The sequence below is a fragment of the Nelusetta ayraudi genome, unplaced genomic scaffold (assembly GCF_046127955.1).
Source record: "Nelusetta ayraudi isolate G7.1 ecotype Tasmania unplaced genomic scaffold, CSIRO-AGI_Nayr_v1 ptg000033l, whole genome shotgun sequence".
NCBI classification, from domain to species: domain Eukaryota; kingdom Metazoa; phylum Chordata; class Actinopteri; order Tetraodontiformes; family Monacanthidae; genus Nelusetta; species Nelusetta ayraudi.
Window position 1 is genome coordinate 1,463,392 of NW_027466083.1, and position 21,625 is coordinate 1,485,016.

Consider the following 21,625-nt stretch of genomic DNA (forward strand, 5'->3'; position numbering starts at 1 on the left):
ACAACTCAAACACAATGTAACGTCAGGCTATTTTTTTTTTTTTAATTATTATTATTGATGCTGTCAATAAAAGAGAATTCAGATCCAAATGATTTTCATCAAACAAAAGGGAAAATATGCTGACATGACATTCAAGTTGGGTTTTGGCTGCCAATATATTTTGTGATAGTGTAAACATAAACATTTAAAGACCCTGGGTGGAACATTTAAAAAAAGATCTGAAGTCATCGAAGTGATTGAAGAAAAAAATATGTGTTGAATTAAGCCTACAGCATGACAAGTACAATGAGACATGATCAGGTCCACTTCTATGGCTGTGGACATATTGGATCCGGCATTGTTTCTACAGAATGTGGATCTGCTCAGTGTCTGGTGATTTCACCCTTAAAGAAAGATGGAAGAGCAAGTGGGACATCAGAAATCAGGGATGGGAAAGAAAAAAAAACGTTAATGGGATGAAATATACACTCTGACCATTAGATGCTGCTAAATCTTACATTCTGGGACCACTTTTCATTCTCCCTCATTTGAAACAAACAAGCCTAAAACTGGCGACATAAATAACACTCGTGTGCTATTTATCTATGTATTTTGTTTTCTTCTCTCCCCTGGGTTTGTGCGCTCTGCGGAATGCATGGCAAACCCTGCATGCGTGCGTGCGTGCGTGCGCGTACGGGGGGGGCAACCCCCGTTTGAGCCTCAGCCTCCATCTGATGGCAACATCAGGCAGGCAGGCAGGCAGTCCCGTGGAACATTTGCGTAGGAGTTCCCTCCACCGCCATGTCGAGGGAGTGCACGCACGCACACATACATGCGCGCACGCATCTCTCTCTCTCTCTCTCTCTCTCTCTCTCTCTCTCTCTCTCTCTCTCTCTCTCAGCCCATCCTCCCCCACACTAACAGCTTAGCGCAGCAGCAGCAGCAGCAGCAGCTCCTCCAGCTTCCAGCAGTCCTGCATCCATCCATCCATCCATCCATCCGTCCATCCCCAGCTCGCCTGTCAGCCTGTCAGCCTGCCTGGGGAGCAGCAGTCCTGCCCGGGCACAGCGTCGACGCACCATCCGAGTGATGCCACAGCATCAGCCGCGCTTCTCCAACAAATCCCGGGAGTAGAGCGAGAAGGGAGGACGAGAGAGACCGAGCCTCAGCCACGGAAGGGAAGCAACTGCCCATGAAGATGTCTAACGCTGACATCGTCTTAACCGCCGCCGAGCGGATGGTGAAATGTAAGTTGGCCTACATAATTGTGATTATTTCTCGCGCCCCGCGGTCACGACCGTGGCTTATTGCGTAACATGCGGGGTGTTTTGTCATTGTTATTATTATTATTGAGCGGGGGGCTTCTCGCGGCGTCGGAGGACGGCCTTTCCCCACTTCGGTGTCGTGTGAGCGCGGCCATCAAGTTGCGTTCACGGAGACGGCAGTGAGCTTTTGATGTTGATAAACAATCCGGTTTACACGGCTGCAAAGGCCCGCACGGAGAGCAAGGCACGGCGGCTTAGAGGCGCTGCCCGGCAAGATGTAGAAGAAAAATATATACAGTGTGTGTGTGTGTGTGTGTGTGTGTGTGTGTGTGTGTGTGTGTGTGTGTGTGTGTGTGTGTGTGTGTTTTTTCGTTCGTTCGTTGCGCCGTCGCCGTTGCCGCTTTCGACGCGAGTGTGCTGGGTTTGTGCGGCTCGGCGGAGGCTCGTGGAGGCTCGTGGAGGAGCCGGGCTGCTGCAGGTAGAAGCTGCGCGGGCCAGTGATGCAGCAGGATTTCACACACCGAGGACGCGGAGGAAGAAGGGGGCATGAAATTGACAGTTAATGGAGGGGTGGCCATATCTCACGAGGAGGGAGTCGCATTTTAATTTGATTTGATTAAAACAAATGAAATAAGAGAAAACATCTATAAGGAATCTCTCCGCTCCTGCAAGACAATTATTAGCGAGGATACAACTTGGCTCGATGGCGGGATGATGGAAAGCTCGCCCCGTGCCACACACCCCCAGCCCCCTCTTTTTTTGACTGTGAATCGGTTCGCAACAGCCTGAATGTATTCAGTGTATTATAGTAAGTGGCCGAGCTGCTCAGTCAGCATTAACAACCTTGTCCTTTAGGCTACGGAGTTGTGGAAACGCAGAGTAATGTGCACACTGAGGTCCACTCATGTGACAGTGACTGCGGGCGCAACTATTGTTCTCCATGTAAAAAGCCACAGAGAGCTTTATTTAATTATTGCACTGACAAGTCTGCAGACCCTTGGAAATTAAAGAGGGGGCGTGGGGTAGGAGGGGGTGGGGGGGAGAACTTCCGACTTACTCCTCCCGAGGGGACACGTTTCTTTTATGGAAGAGCCTCATTTTCCCGTCGATCACCTGACCGTAGTGACATAACAGGAAGCACAGCCACTGAGTTACCATGGAAAGCCCCAATTGGGAAATCATTTTTATTTATCCAATTTTTTTTTTTAATCATTCCGTTAATTGCTGAGACATATTTGTTGTTTTGCTAACAGATTCCAGCAGAGTGGGCAACCAATAATGTATTGGCCATGGCTAGTCTACCGATTGGAATATGTCGTGTTAGCTTCACAGGTTTTTGGGACATCAGGCTACAGTTGTGTGTTTTTACTCTAGCAAATTTGTGACATTTAAAGTGTTACCACTCTATATGTTTAATGATTCCTTTGCAAAACTCTGCAGTTTTTTCGTTGATATATAAATATTCCGCCTGCGACTCTCTTCCTTCGCCGATGCGCAGACGTCCCCACAGGAGCCCAATGGATAGATTCTGAGGATTATTCAAGAATGCTCTCAAGACAACGGGGGATATGATGACATGAGATATAAATATCTTCTGTATTGCATGCAGCACGCTTTGGAGACCTTAAGCCACTCAAAACTTATTTTTATCACCGTGCACATTTCTTTCCTAAAACCTTAGCAAGTTTCCCTGCGGCCCTCTCTAACGTGTTCAAACCTGACAGAAATAATATCTGAAGAGATGCAATAACTGCTGGTGGATGCAGTTTGTTTTCCACAGCCTCACCACCACTGTGTGGGCACCGAGAGGCGTATTCAGGTCAGTTATTTCAGGCCCTTAGTGCACCTGAGAACCATCCCACTGTATATCTTCACATTATCAACTTTGATATTAATATTTGCCCTGATTCTCTTTTGAAGCCGCCTAATTTCTCAAGTCTTCTCATTTGTCACCCGCTTGACCTCCGTAAAGGCAGCGTCTTTAAATAAATAATTATGCAACGAGCTAAGGAGTGTTTGCATGTCGCATTCTAAAAGTCAACAGCATGCACGACAAGCCCGTGCTTCCCCCTGCAGCCTTTCAGTGGCACGCGCGCACATGTGCACACACACACACACACACACACACACACACACACACACAAGCGAAAACATTTTTTTCCATTTTCCAGCCATACGTATTTGTTGGCATGAATAGTTTATTCATGGTTGCAATGAGGCAATTGCTGGCGGAAGACGTCTGCTGCCATAAACACATTATTCTATCACTAGGGATGTGCATAACCTTTTATCATATACAGTAAATCAAAAGCGACGTGCTGCACTGTGTGTTTGTGCGCACTCGACTTAAAGATCGGGTGTACGTTCCTCATTCCTCTAATCAAAGCAAACCGCCCGCCTCGTCCAATCAGACGAAGCCATTCGAACCCATGGTTCTGGAACACGAACCCACCACTCGGTTTATGTAACCGTTATTGCAACAGCAACAGTGTGAACACTCGAAGATCATTTTTGTCTTCTTCTTTTTCATGGCTTCACTTGCAGGACTGCAACAGTCAGCTGCTGCTGCTGCTGCTGCTGCTGCTGTTGCTGCTGCTGCCGCATCTGCTGCCGCTGCTGTTGCCCGGCAACATACAGTATTTCATAGTTCAACTGTGCTCGGGTGCTGAGCAGAAGTCAGCTCTCCACATATCCGTCCCAGTGCGTTGTTTATCGAGCGTGTTGTCGGCACTGAGATTGATACTTCAGGCTCCGAGCGGTGTAATAACAGCCTGGCTTTAGCTTGGACTGCTTCATCTTGCATAAGGCTAATGGTTTTTTGTTTTTTTTTTTACTTTTAATGCCGCTTATTTTAAAAACCACATTCAGCATTTCAGTTTATTTGGGGTGAATTTGCGCGTCTTTGTGTATATTAGATGCGTATAAATAATGCTATAAATTTGGTTTGTTACACCTCTGAATGTGTCTCAGTTTGGTTTCAGCGAACCGGCTCGACCGCCAACAGAAATTCATCACTGCACGGGAGACATGTGTGTCGTTGTTGTTGCGCTCATTAATACATGAGAGATGAAACTCGGCAATCTCACCAGCGCAGAGTGACGGCAACTGGACTGGGACCTGAGTCGAGTTTTGTGCTGGAGTGTCAGAACACACGTCACCGCCGCGGATACACGGCGCCAAACATTTTAGTCCCGTTAAATTCACCCGCTCGGGGGTTCGCCTCTTTATCCCTGGAGCGGCCACTGGGAGATTTCTCAAGTCAAGCATTCATTACCGAGGAGCGTGTTGATGGTGTTTGAGTTGCAGGCCGAGCTCGGCGACTCTCCCTTTGCCGTCTCTTCACTTGGCACGGCCCCTGTGGCCCTGTTTGCTTCGTGCTGCGCCAAACCCGGCGAGCCCTCCCCGGATGTACTCGAACGCACCGCAGCTGACAGCTCGTCTTACGTCTCGTCTTATGTGTACATATGAGTGGGGATTTAAGATGTAGTAGATTTTTTTTTTTTTCTTCTTCTACTTCCTCTTCTTTAAACTCAAGTGAAATAAGGATTGGAGTAGGATGATGGTAGAAAGTAGGTCATATTTAAAGGGGCAGCAGTATGTGATTGTCTCATTTTGTCTGATGGAACAAGTACTTTTTAATCTTCCTCGTGGGTTTCCACAGCCAGTCATCTGCCTCGACCTAACCTCCTGCGTCCTCTCCTCTCACACCAACTCATTACACGTTCTCACTCACAGCATCCATAAAATCTCCTCTTTGCTCTTCCACCAGGCCTCCCACCTGCCTCTTCCAACCTCAGCATCCACTGTCTCTCCTCTGTCCATGTCCAAACCATCTCAGTCTGGCCTCTCTGGCTTTACCTCCTAAACTTCTCACATGCGCCGTCCCTCTGATGTCCATGTTTCTGCTCCTGTTCATCCTGATCACTGCCAAAGTCAACTAGGACACTGAATGGAATCAACTGTTTGTATAAAGTTGATATAGTTGCTATAAAAGCAGCATTATTACCACCAGCTGCTTCCCATAAACTGGCCTATTAACAGGAAACAATGCAACCGCTCGCTTGGAGTTTATCAACATCTACTGGTGACAGCCCCCCCCCCCTTTCCCCCCATCTCCTCCCCCTCCCTCTGCACATCAGTCTGAGAGTCTGGTGCCCCAGATCCAACTCATTTATTCTTGGTCGCATAATAACCGATCCGTTCCACCTCTCCGTCCTACAGCACTCCTTCAAATTGTGAAGGCATGGAGCTGAAGGCAGCGGTCACGGCCGCCGTGGCCGCCTCTCTGTCCCAGAGAGGCCCGACCCCGTCCGAGCGCACCTGAACGTCTCTGGAGGAAATAAACCACAGCTCCATTCGCCTCTCACCTTGCTTCAAGCTTCACGTTTGTCTGCAAATCAGGACAAATCCACAAAATAATGTTAATTCCTTGGTCAGCTAAACTGTTTACCTGTTCTTTTCTCCACATGTTCCCGCCAGCGTCTTCAGTGAAATTTTACACTCGCAATCATTTTGCTCGACGTCTGAATTAATCACAGCTGCAAATGACACGCTTGTCTTTTCCGCGTTAAGCCAGATGATCTGTAGATTAATGCTAAAACACGGAGCCGGGAAGTGCAGCACGCACGCGTGCACGCACACGCACACACACACACACACACGTGCGCAGATCAGCACCAGATGTAATGAATAACCTTTGGTACCGCCGTCGCCGCCGCTGCCGAAGCAATGATCTGCGCTTGGATTTCACACTTTCACAGGAAGTCTGTTGAGTAGGTGACTGGAGCATTTTAATGGCCACGGGCTTTAGCGATCCGCCGAGAGTGCTTGATGAATAGTGCACTTAGATGATAGCCGGGTTTCAGTGCTCAGCGCTCAGAACATATTTAGCGCAAGTCGCTGCCTTTTTACTAGAAAAACAGCTATTAACAGGCTTTGGACTTTTTTTTTACGTGTCAAACTGTTCCAGTAATGATGTTTCTCCCCAAATTTCCTCTCTTTAAAGGCACAGTGTGAAAGATTTAGCAGCATCTAGTGGTTGGAACTTTATTTGTCACATCCTTCTGCTTCTCTCTCTCTCTCTGGGATACAGTGATCACATATCACCTTGTTGAGAGTCTTTTTGTCCGTCACGCCTGTTAAATCAATGGGATACGTATGGCGTGGGTTGCTGTTGCTATTGTGTGCACTCTAGTGTAATGGTTACCCCACTATTAGCACTGTACAGCCTATTTCCAAGTATAGCCAAACGTTTCTCATATTACGTGCACTCAAACAGACATTTCTTTTCCCTTTTTCTCTGTTTGTTGTAAAGAACAATGGCATTTTTCTCTCATTGCTTTCCATTTGTTATGAAAAGCTGTGTTCATGCAAAAGTAGCTGAAGATGTGATGATACTCAGCAATGACTGAGGCAGCACCAGCAGCATCAACACTTATGGCTGGAGGCGAAACACACATGGATTTTTATGAGTTCCTCAGTCATGTGCTGCCTGTATATTTGGAAAGTTTCTCCCTCTCTCTCTCTCTCTCACTCCCTCTCTCTCCCTCTCTCGCTCTCTCTCCTTCTTGCAAAACAAGAAGAATGGAGTCCAAAGATGTCGGTGGCATTAAAAGTAGTCAAAGTTTTTGCCGCGATGCCTCCCACTCGCCGCTTAAATGTCACCATGTGCCTGTGCTCTGTCCTCAGCTGTCCCCTTCCCCCTGAGCCACCGCCTCACGTTGAAGGAAGTGTTCGACTGCGAAGGGAAGCCTCGTGTGGACCTGCTCAAGGCACACCTGACCAAGGAGGGCCGTGTAGAGGAGGCCGTGGCCCTCCGAATTGTCAGCGAGGGGGCCGCCATCCTCCGCCAGGAGAAAACCATACTGGACATCGAGGCGCCGGTCACGGGTATCACAACCTCTCAGAGATGTTCACCTGCAGCACTCATCCAATCAGCTGCTTCGGGGTGCCACATCCCACCCAGTGGGAACAGAGATTGCGTGGCATTATCGTCATTTTGACATTTTCGACAGCTGAGGGTTGAGGCGGGCGGGGGGGAGGAAGGGGGATGTGGATAGAACCTGGCAACCAGGGTGCTGTGGCAAGGTGGAAGATAGAATTTAATCACCATGTCGCCAGAGTGTCCACCTTGAAGTCTCCAGTATCTTATATTTTAATTTATATTATCGTACATGATCTAATATCGCTATTCAGGATTCATGCTTTCATTTGTGTGGAGTCGCTGAAGTGAGTTGCCTTTAAATCGCTCGGTCAAAATTGGAAGAACAGAGAATGGAAGATATTCCAAAGGGTGACTTGCATGGAAGAGGGTAGCTTAGCTAGCAAGCAATTTTTGTTACAGCTGTGTTCTAAATTACAAACTTCAGCTAAGATTCTAAAAGGTTAAGTGTGTAATACTTGTAGATTTTGAAAAAGAAGAAGCAACATCAAGTGGTGACATTTTAGATTGCAGCGTCTTTCACTCTCTCTCCCCCTACTAAGCTGGCCAGTGAGCTATGGGGGCCTGCGCACCGAAACCTGGATTTCTCACCCACTTTCTTCCTCATTGGTTTATTCAAAGACGCGAGTGTTCACCCTAAATACGAAACGCTCTGTCAGGCAGCTGGGTTGTTCAAACCGGCTTCCTTAGAACTGTGGCAGTGCAAGATGGCAGCTAACTGAGAGGAAGACCCGTGATCTACATTTATTCTTATATATGAGAGCCGTTCTAAGAGGAAGAAAAACAGATTACTTTCATTTTAGATAGACAGATAGATAGATAGATAGATAGATAGATAGATAGATAGATAGATAGATAGATAGATAAATAGATAGATGTATTGAGATTATACATTTTAATTCATCTATTTATGGACAGTATATTGAGCTTTTAGCAATATAAAAATCATAAATCATGCCGAATATTACACATCGGACCTTTAAATGAAGCAAACATCACTGCTGTGCACTCGTGTGCCATTTTGCACGTGCAAGTGTTAGCATTAGCAAAATAGTGCAAACCATAAGCTACCTTAAAAATTGCAATAGTTAAAGGGACAACTGAGTTAATTATTTGATACAACGTTGGCATTTTACATTAGGATGTATCTACTGGGCCACCGCATTTAAAATGCACATAACAAGACTCTCTGTCTGGATGCTTTAAATCATTCAGTGGTTGGAGACGGCGCGCATCGGCTGAGCTTCCTAAAACCTTTCTTCACCTAATCGCGAACGCCGATGCTCAAAGTGACAGATATGCACAGAGCTACCTGTGCGCGTGGGCATGCTAATGTGTGTTAGCAATACCTTGTGAACAACAAGGCATCGTTGGCAGATTTGGTCATGAAACTGCGGAGGTGCCCTGTGTGCTCGAGGCTGCTTTGGATCACGAGTGTGATTAAAGAGAGGAAAAGAAGGGGCGTGATCAGCGCTCCACATTTGACTCTGCTGACCTCATTTTTTTCCCGATTTTTGACAGGTTTAAGTGTGAGAGATGTTTTGCAATACAGGTGCATCACAGCAGTGGAATTCGTAGTCACCCTGCTGCATGCAGAGGAAATGAATTCAAGCCTCCATCCTGAAAGCAGACACAGTTTTAAACAGATGTACACAAGGCAAATTGGGCGAAGAAGAAAAACAGAAAATAGAGCCGTGGTTTGTTACGCATGAAATATAGATGACAAAGTGTTGCGTACAAGGGTTTGCCAGGGCAGGGGTCCGTTTTACCTTTGTGAGCTTTAGTTGTGCGAGAGTCAACACACTCCTTTTGCGTTTGTGTTTGTATATTATGGGAAGTTATTAACTATTCACTTGCAAACCTGTACTTGCATGGATGTGTTTGACGGGGTGTTTGCGTGTGCGTGTGTGTGTGTGTGTGTGTGTGCGTGTGTGTGTGTGTGATTGCTTTAGTCACACAAGCATTCTCCCACTCACATTGCTGGAAGCTTTGAGTGGGCGCCGGCCACTGTGGAGCTGATAGGGGGGGGCAGAGAAGAGAGGGGAGATGGAGGATGAGCGGCAGAGGAGGAGACAGAGGGAGATGATAATGAAAAATTGAAGGCAGCGAGGAAATGAGATGTAGGTTTGCACTCCGGAGCCGTGGCGTTCCTGAGCTGCGCGAAAGTGCACAAGCTTCTTCCTCCTCCTCCCCCCTGTTGGAGGTGAGAGCTGCCCGTTTGGCCACGCAGGACGGCGGCCTTTCATGCCTGCAGCCCGTCGAAGCAACTCAGACGCCGCAGCCTCGGCATGAGAAGGGCGGGAACGGAGCTCGTTTTATGTCTTAAATGTGAGCGTCTGATGCAGTAGAGTTCTCTGCTGTGGCCTGTGATTGCAGATTATGCTCCACATAAGACAAAACTTCACAGAGGTCACCGTTTTGGAGAAACTAAGCCAACGTCAGCCAATTAGACACAAGAAGGGTCCAAGAGGAAATTTATGGGAGAAAACATCATTTCCACAATCAGCTGTTAAACCAATATGTGTTACTTTGGTAGCACGTATACTAAAATTGGAACCTATTAAACAAAGAAACAAACCCCAAAAGAGAGGAGTGGCGTTAAAGGTGGGATGGAGTTTGTTAAACAGAAAACACACCCACAGACACACGCACACACACACACACGTGCCATCTGACAAATACAAAGTACAGAACAGTGCAAGACAAGACATTTCCCCTGCTTTAGGTAATGTTGCACGTAGACATTGAGCAAAAAAAAAAGTTGTCATTAATTCAGAGGTTGGTCGTGGCTGTGGAAAAACACTGCGTCTGCACGTCACCGTGTCATCGTCGAGGGTTCTCAGCTTCATCATTCCATCGTTGTTTCACCGACGCAGGATTTTTGCACAAAAGATTTCTCTCGCTCCCTCCTGACGCCCTCTCCTGTGTGCCGCGCTGTTTGTTTCCCAGTGTGTGGCGACATCCACGGGCAGTTCTTTGATCTCATGAAGCTGTTTGAAGTGGGAGGATCGCCGGCCACCACGCGGTACCTGTTCCTCGGGGACTACGTTGACCGTGGCTACTTCAGTATTGAGGTAAAGTCATCAGGAGCCCGCTGATGGTTATTGATCCTCTCGGCTCTTTGTTTTCACTGAACGGAGGAAATGAAAGAAAGTATTTGTGTCCTCTTTGTTTTGACAGTGCGTTTTATACCTCTGGTCGCTGAAAATCCTCTATCCAAAGACGCTATTTTTACTTCGTGGAAATCATGAATGTAGACATTTGACAGAATATTTCACCTTCAAACAAGAATGTGAGTAGCTCTCTGTGTCTGACTTTGCCTTTCATTTTTTGTTTTCCTCTCTCACTGTGTGCAAATGTGTATGAAACAGTCAGGAGTTGACTGCAAGTCAAAAAAAGAACATTTTAATTATGTCATACACGTTATAATACAAACGCATGCACTGTACATCAGATTATTTACCAGCCATTTTTCTTTAATAATATGATGTCTTTTCTATATAAAAAGCAACTCCTGCTGTTTGTCTTCGGCTCTTCGGTTGCACCGTAGAGCCTCTGGTTGTTGACGCAACTGATGGCAACTCCGTCCGCAGGTAAAATCAAGTACTCGGAGCAGGTGTACGACTCGTGCATGGACGCGTTCGACTGCCTTCCCTTGGCTGCGCTCATGAACCAACAGTTCCTGTGCGTGCACGGTGGACTCTCGCCTGAAATACACACCTTAGATGACATCAAGAAGGTGAGCTGCATCTGTCTGTTCACATGCACACACACACACACACACACACACAAAAATCGCCAATATCTTTTTTTTTTTTTTTTTTTTTTTTTTTGCTATTTTTCTGAACATACTGCGTTCCAGTTAAGCATTTTTCCATGCCTAAAAATAATAAACATTCCACTATTTTTCCCGTTGGCTTGCAGATTGGTGAATATTGGTGTCGATGCCACATACAGCAGCGTGCACAGCCACATTTTTTTTTGCCCCTTTTCTCTTGGCCCTCTGTCGTGTAACTGGTCGTTCCAGGCTTTTGCACACATGCGCGTCCTCCAAGCCATTCTCTCTTTAGCGACTGTGCATGAGAAGCCGTGCCACTGTTAATGCCGGCACGGACCAGATGGAGGTTTTGGATGTGGGTGCACAGCAGGGACTGGTGGGAGAGAGTGGTCCCGAAAGAGTTCCCGATGGAGAGTGGCGTGAAAAACTTTGGAGTGGTTTAAAAAGTGTTTGTGAGGAGAGAGAGGCGAGCGTCCCCGGGCTGAGAGCGGGCTGAGGGCAGTCAAGACTCTGACATGGACCATGCGAAAACTCAGAATAAGAAAAATGCAAGTAGAATGTCAATGTGACCTGTATCAAATTAGAAACACAACTCATGTTTAGAGACACAGTGGAACATTAGCGCTGGTGTAAACACACTAAACATCTGGTTCTGACTGACTGCTTGTTTTTCTGCTCTTGGCTTCATTTTTTTTGTGCATCTTTTCTTTGAAGTTGGATCGGTTTAAGGAGCCGCCGGCTTTCGGGCCCATGTGTGACCTGCTGTGGGCCGACCCTCTGGAGGACTTCGGCAACGAGAAAACCCAGGAATATTTCAGCCACAACACGGTGCGAGGCTGCTCCTACTTCTACAGGTGAGGCGCTTCCTTCCTCCGCTGCTTCTCAGGGAGCAAACACGAACACTGATCTGATCACAGAGCGTCTTCGCAGTCTCGGCCATCACACGATGCCACCTTTTGCTGGAAACCACGCGGCCTCGCAAGTCAAGGCGAAGCTAACGAGATGCATCAGAGTTATCAGCGTCGAGGAAATCTAATTTGGTCTTTCGAGAGAACTGCCGGAGCGCGAGGTGAAATCCGAGCGTCACGCAGAAGCCTCGTCGCGACGTGACTATTTTTGACATCAAAAATGGATTTTGAAATTCAAAGTTATTAATAGACATCAAGCGGTTGTCAGCACCTGAGAACCAGAAAAAAGAAAAAAGAAAAAAAGAGCCGGCAAACCAGACAGACGGCGCTCTCGGCAGCGGGAGACTATGTTGTGAGTAAATGGAGGCTTTTCGGTCTCACGCCTCTTTTTAAGAAGGTCTTTTTGACTCACAAAGCAGATTGCTGCTTTGGTGGACCTGGGAGTGACGAAGAATATCGCAATGACAAGGAAAACAAGGGCAGAAAGAGGAGCGTCCGGATGTTGTTGTGGGATGGAGGAGAGCTGTGGAAGTAGGTGGTGGTACAGAGAGGAGGATCAGGCAACAGTTGTTCCCAGAGTTTTCTTAATGAAGGTTCGGAACGGTTCAGAGCCGCGCGTGGGAGCTGCGCTTTAGCTCGAACGGGAAAAAACCAAAAGACGCAGTGAGCTGTTCCTCCACAGAAAAGGAGGAGGGTGCTGAGTAACTGTTGTTGAGATTTAAGAATAATATGTTTAATTGGATGTGTTTGTGTAGAATAACTGAGTCTTAGTCCCCCAGACGCGGGAAGGTTACTGGTCAGCAGCTGAGGAACTTCAGGTTTTGAGGTTTATTTCAATTTGCACATCCATGGAAAACGCAAAAGAAAAATACATTTAGAGTCGAGACGAATATGAGAATGTTTGATGCACGTGATCTATAGATTTTTAAGTGTTGCATTACTATTGTAGCCAAGATTAGATCTTTTTTTTTACCTTAAATACCTGAAGTGAATACTCACATGATTAATAATAAAAAAAAATATCTTCTGCAATCAAAAAACAGCCAAACAAAAATAGAAGAATAAACTGTAAAAAAAAAAAAAATAATATGACCTGCAGGTCAACGTATTGAGCCTCAGCCCGACACGTGGCAGAAATCTGCGACTAGATAATAACGCACCTATAACACAAACAAGGAGCAGCTGCTCAGGTGTGTTGACGAGTGTTCCGCGGTAAGATCTGGTGCATCTGCGGCGACGGACGGTCTTGCCGAGGACGTGTGGAGGATGCAGCTATAACGGTCCTCCGTCTCCCCGCGGCTTTGAGCCGCCTTCGCTCGGAAGCTTCACGAGCCACAGGCCGTGCCTCTCCGTGACGGTGCAGCAACTCAAACACAACCCTGGAAGTTCAGCCGGGAAACAACACCTCTGACAGACAGGTGAAGCTGTGCAATGCAAATTGCGGCGCTTTTCATCGCGGCGCAGCAATTACACCAAACACTTGCAGTGACCGAGCAGCGTAATCGTTTGACCTGTGTGCACGTATGCGCGCATGTACACAGGTTGACACATTAGAGGCCCATTAAGCGAATCTCTAAACACGTGTTTAATATGATCAACCGCCCGGGAGGCACTTTCCACAGGTAGCTCCACGCTGGCTGGCTGGCTGGCTGGCATGTTCAAAAGAGATTTATTGCAGTTATTACAGTAAATGTCAGGCACAACTGCGGGCTGATCTGTCTCACACTTTGCTGCGAGGCTTCAAGGCTTTTTATTCATCCTGGTACCTGGAAAAGGAAAAAAAAAACAAAAACACAAACATGCTGGCTACACAATGTATTACGTTCCATTCCGTTTTTTTTTGTTTTTTTTCCTCCTATTAATAGCTCAGCGTAGACGCGTCTAATTATATTTCCGGCGACGGCGAACACGCAACTCTGCCTCGTGACTGAGTGTGCGGGGACGTGGATTTGATGACCATCAGCCTGACAGAAGGGTTCTTCTTCTCTTAAAAGAAAGAGGGAGAGGGAAAAAAGAAAAACCTCCCCGTTTCACACTAACGACACAGCACTTCCATCCCTTTCTGTCTCTTTCGCTCATACTCACTTGTCAAGTTTCTCGCTCCCTCTCACTCACAGGCTCACGACACATAATTGCGTGTTTTTTCTTTGTGTTTTTTTTTTTCTCTTCTTCCGCTGAGGCTGGTAGGAGGAGTGTGGCGCTGCAAGCGAGGAGCAGGGCGGCGGGGTTTTGCTCAAATCGCCGTTTTGTTTTCGCAGGACAGTCTCCTGTGAGACACGGTCTCGTGTGAAAAAATGGCGTTGTTTCAAGGCGGAAATGCATTTGGTAGGCCTGTTTTTTATTTCATTTTGTCGTTTTTTTTTTTACGGAGGGAGCTCTGCTTCCTTCCTCTCCTGCTCCTCTGGTTTTTGCACCGCTCGCCCAGTGCGCTGCCAGCAGCGCTGGAGTAACAGCGCACAGCCCGGCGTCGGATCACGATACGGCTATTCCTGTTCATCTTTACGGTGGCGCCGAGGGAATGTTACCCATGTGACCCAGATATATGATGAGGATGGCACAGTTTCTCCAGGTGCTCGGGGCACATAAGTCTCCTTGTTTTTTCTTCCGGCACAAACCTTTGAGAACCTAAATATTTCAAACGCTAAATATTTCAAATACCTCTGAAAGTTTGATGGCTCCACGGGTGGATATGGCCGTCGGAAAGTGCCAGAAGTGGGGATTGTTGCTGGGGAGGAGGCGCCATGCTGTCGCTGTTGGCCTGTACTGGGCGAAGGTGAGAGCTACTGGGGAGATCATCATCGTAATAAAAAATAATTTCTTTTTTGATATATCTCTTCATCAGAACGGCTCTTGGCCAATTATACTTGGTAATTATTCCACCGGAGTTTCTCATCTGGTGTTTGGGATTGTTGCTCCCAACCTGCAGTTGTCTGAAGGCACCAAATCCAACACAGACCAACGCTGCCATTATGTTGGAGAAATCGAGGTTGATCTCAGCTGAGCAGCCGAGTTTTAAAAGGGAGACCATGGCCAATCTTGTAAGGTGGATTTCTGCCTGTGGCACAGCACATTGGGGGTGGAGGAGCAGGCTTCCGAAGGATGTTGCAGAGTGAGTTGCTGCTAAACTGGCATCATTAGTCATTGCATTTGGAAGAGCCAATAAAGCTGAAATCTCTCCCCCGAGCCCAGGAGACGCAGTTTTTGGAGGCATGATTCGCTTTATGAATGACATAACACCACCTTCTCGCCGTTACATAAGTCCTGTGGTGAGAGCTGAAACACTCAGGTCTGATGTTGTTGTTGTTGTTGTTGTTGTTGTACAGCTACAGTCTGCCATACCACTCTGGTTACAGTGTCACACCGCAAGTTGTGATTTTTACTCCTCTTTTCCCGACAACGGGCCGGATCATTGTCCATCCGACCTGAAAAATATGGCAGGACTTCAGGCCACAGCCGGAGGAGAAACAACCATGGCGCAGTTCTTTCTGAAGTCCTCAGGGAATGGAGAGCACGAGCAAGAGTGTGATGCCAGTTAATAAGTGTTTAATACAGAACTGCTCCGTCATCAAAAACATTTAGTGCCGGCACTTTCCTCTGTTCTTGCCCTGTAATCAGTGCGTTCAGAACCATCTGGATTTCTTACAGGAACACAACTTATTTATGATGACACAATGCGGCTTTAGGAAAAAAGGTTTATGATTGACAGCAGGGAAGAATCAACACAGTGATGGTCAAATGCTATAAACCCTAACTGATTCACTAATGAATAAATATCTGCATCTCTTGCTAAAAATGCAGGACAGAACTCTGAAAAAAAAAAATCACAATAAAAAGAATCAACTCAGTTGCGGGTTGTTGTGTTTTTTGCAGGACAGACTGAAAGAAATGTCGCCTCCGTGCAGCCTTTTTTACGCGGCAATCAGCTACTTAACATCAGGTGTGTAGCACTCGGCTCCATTCAGGGCTTCCTGGCGGTTCAGGAAACTCTGGCTGGCTTAGTTTGTTGTTTTGTTTTGTTTTTTTTGTTACAGCAACAGGTGGCGGCTGGATTTTCGGTTTTTCACACCCTTGCATCATCCTGAGCGGGGCTTTCATCAAAAGAATTAATGAGTAATAAATCTCTGTTGGCTGTGTGGCGTGATGGAGCTGGATGTGAAATTAGTAACCTGCGCAGATTTCCAAGTCCTGTTCCAAAAGCTTCTTTTTTCCCCTCCGCTGTGAAACTGCTGCGCCCAACAACACATTTAACACTTTCTCTCTGTGTTTTTCCAGTTACCCAGCTGTGTGCGAGTTCCTACAGAGCAATAACCTATTATCAATCATCCGGGCACACGAAGCGCAGGATGCAGGGTAGGTCGTCCATCCCAGACGCTCTCACACTGACTCGCGTTGACGTGTAATAACACCGAGCCTCCTTCTGTTTCACCTGAAGCTACCGGATGTACCGAAAAAGTCAGACCACCGGATTCCCGTCTCTCATCACCATCTTCTCAGCGCCAAACTACCTGGATGTTTACAACAACAAAGGTCAGAAACCAAATCTGTAAACTTCATTTTTAATTGTCCCAGTTCTGCTTTATGGACTTCTGCGACCTGTTTTGGGTTTTGCATGAGAAATTCCGGCTGTACTGCATTGGCCTGTTTCATTAGGAGGAGTGTGACTGCCTGTCAGGCAGCAGAAGGTGAAAAGCGTGGAGCAGGCATCAGTCCACCAAAAAAGCATTCTTGAAGCAAGTTCTCAAGTGGCATCCACCCAACACAATTGATTGGAGTTTTCTTGGTGGAAGAGAAGAGAAAGAGCCGCTTCCTGCGTCTCCCCGCCTTGCTATTCCCTTAAGATATCCATTCCCACTTTTGAAAACCCCATTTTCTCATGGACGGCTACACCAACTTATTTTTACTTTTACAGATCAAGTACAGTTGTGTGCACCGTTAGCATTGCTGTTAGCAACAAATCTGATCGAAACAAGATGATTATCGTCTTTTTTTCCCTTCGACAAAAGCTACGCTTTTGACACATTTAATTTGCGTTAAACACTGATTTAGATTTTAACAGCACAAACTGATGCTTGCGAGGAGGAATGCATCAGGGAGCCCTGGTTTGTTTGCGTCCTCAGATCTGCGGCTCGGTTGCTATGGGCTGTGGGAGACGGGGAGCGTGGGAGGGACTGTCGGCATTGCTGACTCTCTCCGCCAGGCTTTATCCCTCCTGATGTAACAGCGTCAGCCATCCCCGGCCTCGGCTGGGCCACCTAGTGGTTGAGTAGCTCACGTTGCCCTCCGCCGACCGTCTGCTCTCCGACTCTCCCCACAGCCGCCGTGCTCAAATATGAAAACAACGTCATGAACATCCGACAGTTCAACTGCTCGCCGCACCCCTACTGGCTGCCCAACTTCATGGACGTCTTCACCTGGTCCCTGCCGTTTGTCGGGGAGAAAGGTAACGCTTCAACTTCTGCGTGCTGACCTCTGCAGGCGGCCGCTCACTGATCTAACATGATCACCTTCTCATTGGCTCCTCAGTCACAGAGATGCTGGTGAACGTGCTGAGCATCTGCTCCGACGACGAGCTGATGAACGACGAGGACGAGATCTTCGATGGTGATCTTGCTTTCTTATCGTTAGGAGCTACTGAATGTCAAACACCAGGCCGTTAAATTCTTCATCTTGTCGAGTCCATGTGAGCCTATCATGAGGGATATCTATGCTAGAGTTGCATGAGAATATAACTAAAGGCTCAAGTGGACTGCGAGGGTTAATGTCTTCGTACTCTCTCTTTTATTGAAACCGTGAATGATCAGAGTTTTTATGTATGATGGAGTCTTTGCTAGTATTGTCTAGCTAGTCGTGTCATGCCACTTTGTATTTCCCCCTTTTTTCCAGCCAATGCAGCTGCAGCACGAAAGGAGGTGATCAAAAACAAGATCCGTGCCATTGGGAAGATGGCCAAAATGTTCTCAGTTCTCAGGTAAACTTTATAGGCGTATGCAGCAAACATGGCTGTAGTCTTTTTGTGTGCGTGTGTGTGTGTGTGTAGACTGTGTGCCAGGTGAACATACCGTCGTTGAGCCGGTCGGGGCACAGAGCTTATTTCTGCGCGGCTAGCCGGGCTTAGCGACGCTTTCTGACCTGTGCGCCGCCTGTCGGTGTGTTTCCTGCAGAGAGGAGAGTGAAAATGTGTTGACGCTTAAGGGCCTGACGCCCACTGGCATGCTGCCGAGTGGAGTACTCTCTGGAGGCCGGCAGACGCTACAGAGTGGTTAGTACAAGCCTTTTTTTTTTCTCTACCCTTTGCTCCATCTTGTTTGTTACATTTCTCCATCACCATCTTCAAGGCGACCGCCGGTCTTACGTCTACCTCCTGCAGCAGCCGGCGAAGCTCGGCTCCAGTCTGAGCCCGTGGCCTTATTGTTGATCCGGCGCTGTGGACACAATGGGAAATCTCTCCCGCATCCCTTCTCTTGACTCTTCACAGGCTGACAAATAGAACTGAGCTGCACTTTTGGACCAGAATATAGTCAAAATAATAAAAAAAAAACTTAACCCAGGGTTAACTTGTCTTGTCCACTCCAGTCTATTTGTGCCCCAAACCACATATTTTGAGTGCATAAGTGCAGTCACACTGAGCAGTATACTAAACCGCAAAAGAGTCCATATTTTTAGTGCAGAAACAAAGAATTGTATACCCTCGGTGAACGTTGCACAGGTGATGCAGCAGAAATGTTGCAATCAGCACATTCCATTTCTCATGTGCATAGTTTATGTGTCCTCTACGCTGTCTTTATTGTCTGTCTGCAATTCACTGCTTATAAAATAGTAACAGAAGGTCAGGAAGAAGCAGCACAAGTGAGCAATTTTTCCAGCTTCACTTTTTTGGATTTCTCCTACTTTATTCTTTATTCTAATTGTTTTAATATTTATTTTTTTACAAGTACTTCTGAAAGCTTAATAAAGTTGAAACATGCAGTGTAATTGTTAAAGTGAAATTGTTGTGCACAAGTCTCAACTGTGTTGCAGCAATGCTGCACTGAAGGCTGAAGTCGGCTAAGCTGTGCCGGTCTCGTTAGCGAGCAACTGTAATGTTCGACCCTGAGAGAAACATCTTTTCAGATGAAACATTTAGCGCCAGGCCAAAAGGAGTTATCTCGACCTTCACGTCATGTCACGGCCACCCTCGAATCAGCCCGCCGCTTCTCCCATCTGGATATCTCCGTCTCTCCTTCTCTTCTCCTTACGGATCTGTCCTGACACGATTCTCTATTGACGCTTATTCTCTCAGTAATAATGCATGTCGCGCTCCTCTGAGGACGGCTGACGTTATATATATACCTCATCCGGCCTAACGTCAGCTGCTGTTTATTCTGCTGGAGGGCTGCACTCTGCATTTGCATGGCTTTATCAGGAGTAACCTGCTCCCCTCCTCCCCCCTCAGCCACCATTGAAGCCATTGAAGCCATCGAGCCGCATGATGAGGACAGAGAAGGTAAACCTGTGTTCCACATCCCACCCCTCTCAACACATCGCCACAGAGGCCACCAGGCGCACATTCAACTCATACATACTACAACATTGCACATTAATCAGTTCACAAGAAGGCCATTGAATGCACATTGATGAGTCCTTGCAGGATCCGTTTGGCAGAGAGTGTAAAGTGTAAACATGATAATCCCGGCAGCACTTGCGGGGTTGGAGGCTGCCGAAGGATCTGAAGTGTGATATTAAAACGCTAATATGAGAGATGGCTCACTTAAATGTGCTTCGGTTTACCTTGAAGACGAATTGAAGCAATTCCGAGGCGAGGTATCGATCCGCTCCCGGCCCTCGCCTCCACCCACCGCCTGCTGCACCAGGCTGGGAGCAAAGCAGAGTTTAAAATTGGAAGAGCCCAAGCACAAGACACCGAGACCACGTCCATGACCAACTGAGGCTATGCAAAAGTCAATTGCTGCGGAAGGCTGCATGGTTAAAATACTTCATGTTGGTTTAGTTTACCTTTGTTTTTCTTGGACTGGCTCTTCAAACGTCCTCTTAAAAGTGTTTCATGCACAGGAACAAGGCACAGACCAGAGTGTCAGCATTAAATATGCATCCTCGAGTCTCAGTTCCTCCTGATTTGTCTGAGGTGATCGTTGCGCACTAACCCGAAAAGTATGAGGAACAGACAACAAAGCGCAGACACAAGTATCTTGCACAATATTGTAAGTACAGTAGCAGTTTTATACATGTGATTGGATGGAACCATCCTCTGCTGTGATGTGGCCCGAGTGTCAGGGGCAGAGACCTTTATTTTTACATGATAAAAAAAAAAATCTTTAGGACAGAACATTTTGTTAATTACAATTTGAAAAAAAAAAAGCCTCTTTGTTCTGTTCTGAGATCGACCAGCCCACGCTACTCCCTTTTGGTAAGAACACCCGGGAAATCTGTGCAAGGTTTGATATTTTTTTTAAGTGAGAAATACTCAGGAGGAACTGTTTGTCTGATGCACTTGTGCATTCCTTTTCTCCCCCCCTCCCCCCAGCCATCCGTGGCTTCTCCCCCCAGCACAAGATCACCAGCTTCGAGGAGGCTAAAGGCCTGGACCGCATCAACGAGCGCATGCCACCTCGGAGGGACGGGGTAAACCACGTGGGTCAGTCCATGGGAAAGATGAATGTGTCTGAGGCGAACGGCACGGATGACAACAGCAACATCCAGTGATGTGTGCCTGCGTTGAGCCTCAGAGCGTCCCGCCAGCGGGCTGCGCAGCAGGACTTTTGCCAAAATCGAGAATTCAGGCCTCAGTACATAGCACCAAAACCAGGCCCACAGACAGAAACATGAAATCTGCTACAAAACATACCAGGGGCGACAAAAAAGGTAATTTTTCTCCATGGCAGCATGTCACCGCACAGCTGGGGAGGGGGAGGCCGTGGCGGGGCAGGGCGGGGCAGGCGGGCGGGTCGCAGCTCGACTGGTTGAGGGCTGTTGCCGCCTGTCGCTCCCTCCCTCGGCTCAATTACGGACTGAATGGCTGGCAGTGGCGTCGCTCTGGACGCCCACAAACGTGCGCTCCTCCATCGCTGGGCCTGACTGAACACATAACTGCAGTATCCACTACGCACCTATCTTCTTTTCTCTCTCTCTCTCTCTCTCTCTCTCTCTCTCTCTCTCTCTCACTCTCTCTCTCTCTCTCTCTCCTCTCGTTCGATAACAAGTGTGTTACAAAACGCTCACAAGATTCACTTCATGAGAAATTTAACTTACGTACTTGTTTACTTACATGTGTTGCTAGTATTTAAAGTCACACCACTTTTTTGTGAGAGACATGGCGAGACAAACGGGGAAGGAAACAACAGCAAGAACAACTACAACAACAAAATGCATACCTCTTGAAACGTGCAGTACAATCTTCGCAGTGGACTGACACCCGGTGGGCTACCTTGCAAGTGCGATGCTGCCGGGCGTCGGCTGGAGGAAGTGGACAGGCTGCTCGTGTGTGCGTGCTGACGACTCTTCATTCAGTCAGCAGGCAATGGGAGGTTTTCTTTGTGACTATGTTTAAAAAAAAAAAAAGATGACTAATTAAAAGAAAAAAAATGTTCCCTTAATATATGCTTAATGACAATGGGAGGATCTCAAAGGGTTACACTTGAGTTAAACGCAGGTGTTTTTGTTCCTTTGGCCTTGTGTTTATATGCTTTGGTGTACCACCGATAACTGATGTTGCTCACAAAAACTACTGTTATTTGTTCAGGAAATGGTCTCACCCACA

At 47.1% G+C, this 21,625-nt stretch overlaps 1 protein-coding gene across 2 annotated transcripts; it reads left to right on the plus strand.

Annotated features, from left to right (window-relative positions):
* The first annotated feature begins 839 nt into the window (after window positions 1-839).
* ppp3ca (protein phosphatase 3, catalytic subunit, alpha isozyme) lies at window positions 840-21,112 on the plus strand. 2 transcript variants are annotated; one of them, XM_076031480.1, is made up of 14 exons: window positions 846-1,226; window positions 6,933-7,133; window positions 10,135-10,259; window positions 10,366-10,477; window positions 10,779-10,924; window positions 11,678-11,817; window positions 16,144-16,221; window positions 16,304-16,398; window positions 17,186-17,311; window positions 17,395-17,472; window positions 17,755-17,839; window positions 18,033-18,130; window positions 19,304-19,354; window positions 20,393-21,112. In XM_076031480.1, the coding sequence occupies exons 1-14, from the start codon at window positions 1,172-1,174 to the stop codon at window positions 20,569-20,571; spliced, it is 1,569 nt and encodes a 522-aa protein (XP_075887595.1). In that variant the 5' UTR covers window positions 846-1,171; the 3' UTR covers window positions 20,572-21,112. The 2 variants fall into 2 exon arrangements, with proteins under 2 accessions (XP_075887596.1, XP_075887595.1); XM_076031481.1 differs by lacking the exon at window positions 19,304-19,354 and having other exon boundaries at window positions 840-1,226.
* Window positions 21,113-21,625: the final 513 nt, after the last annotated feature.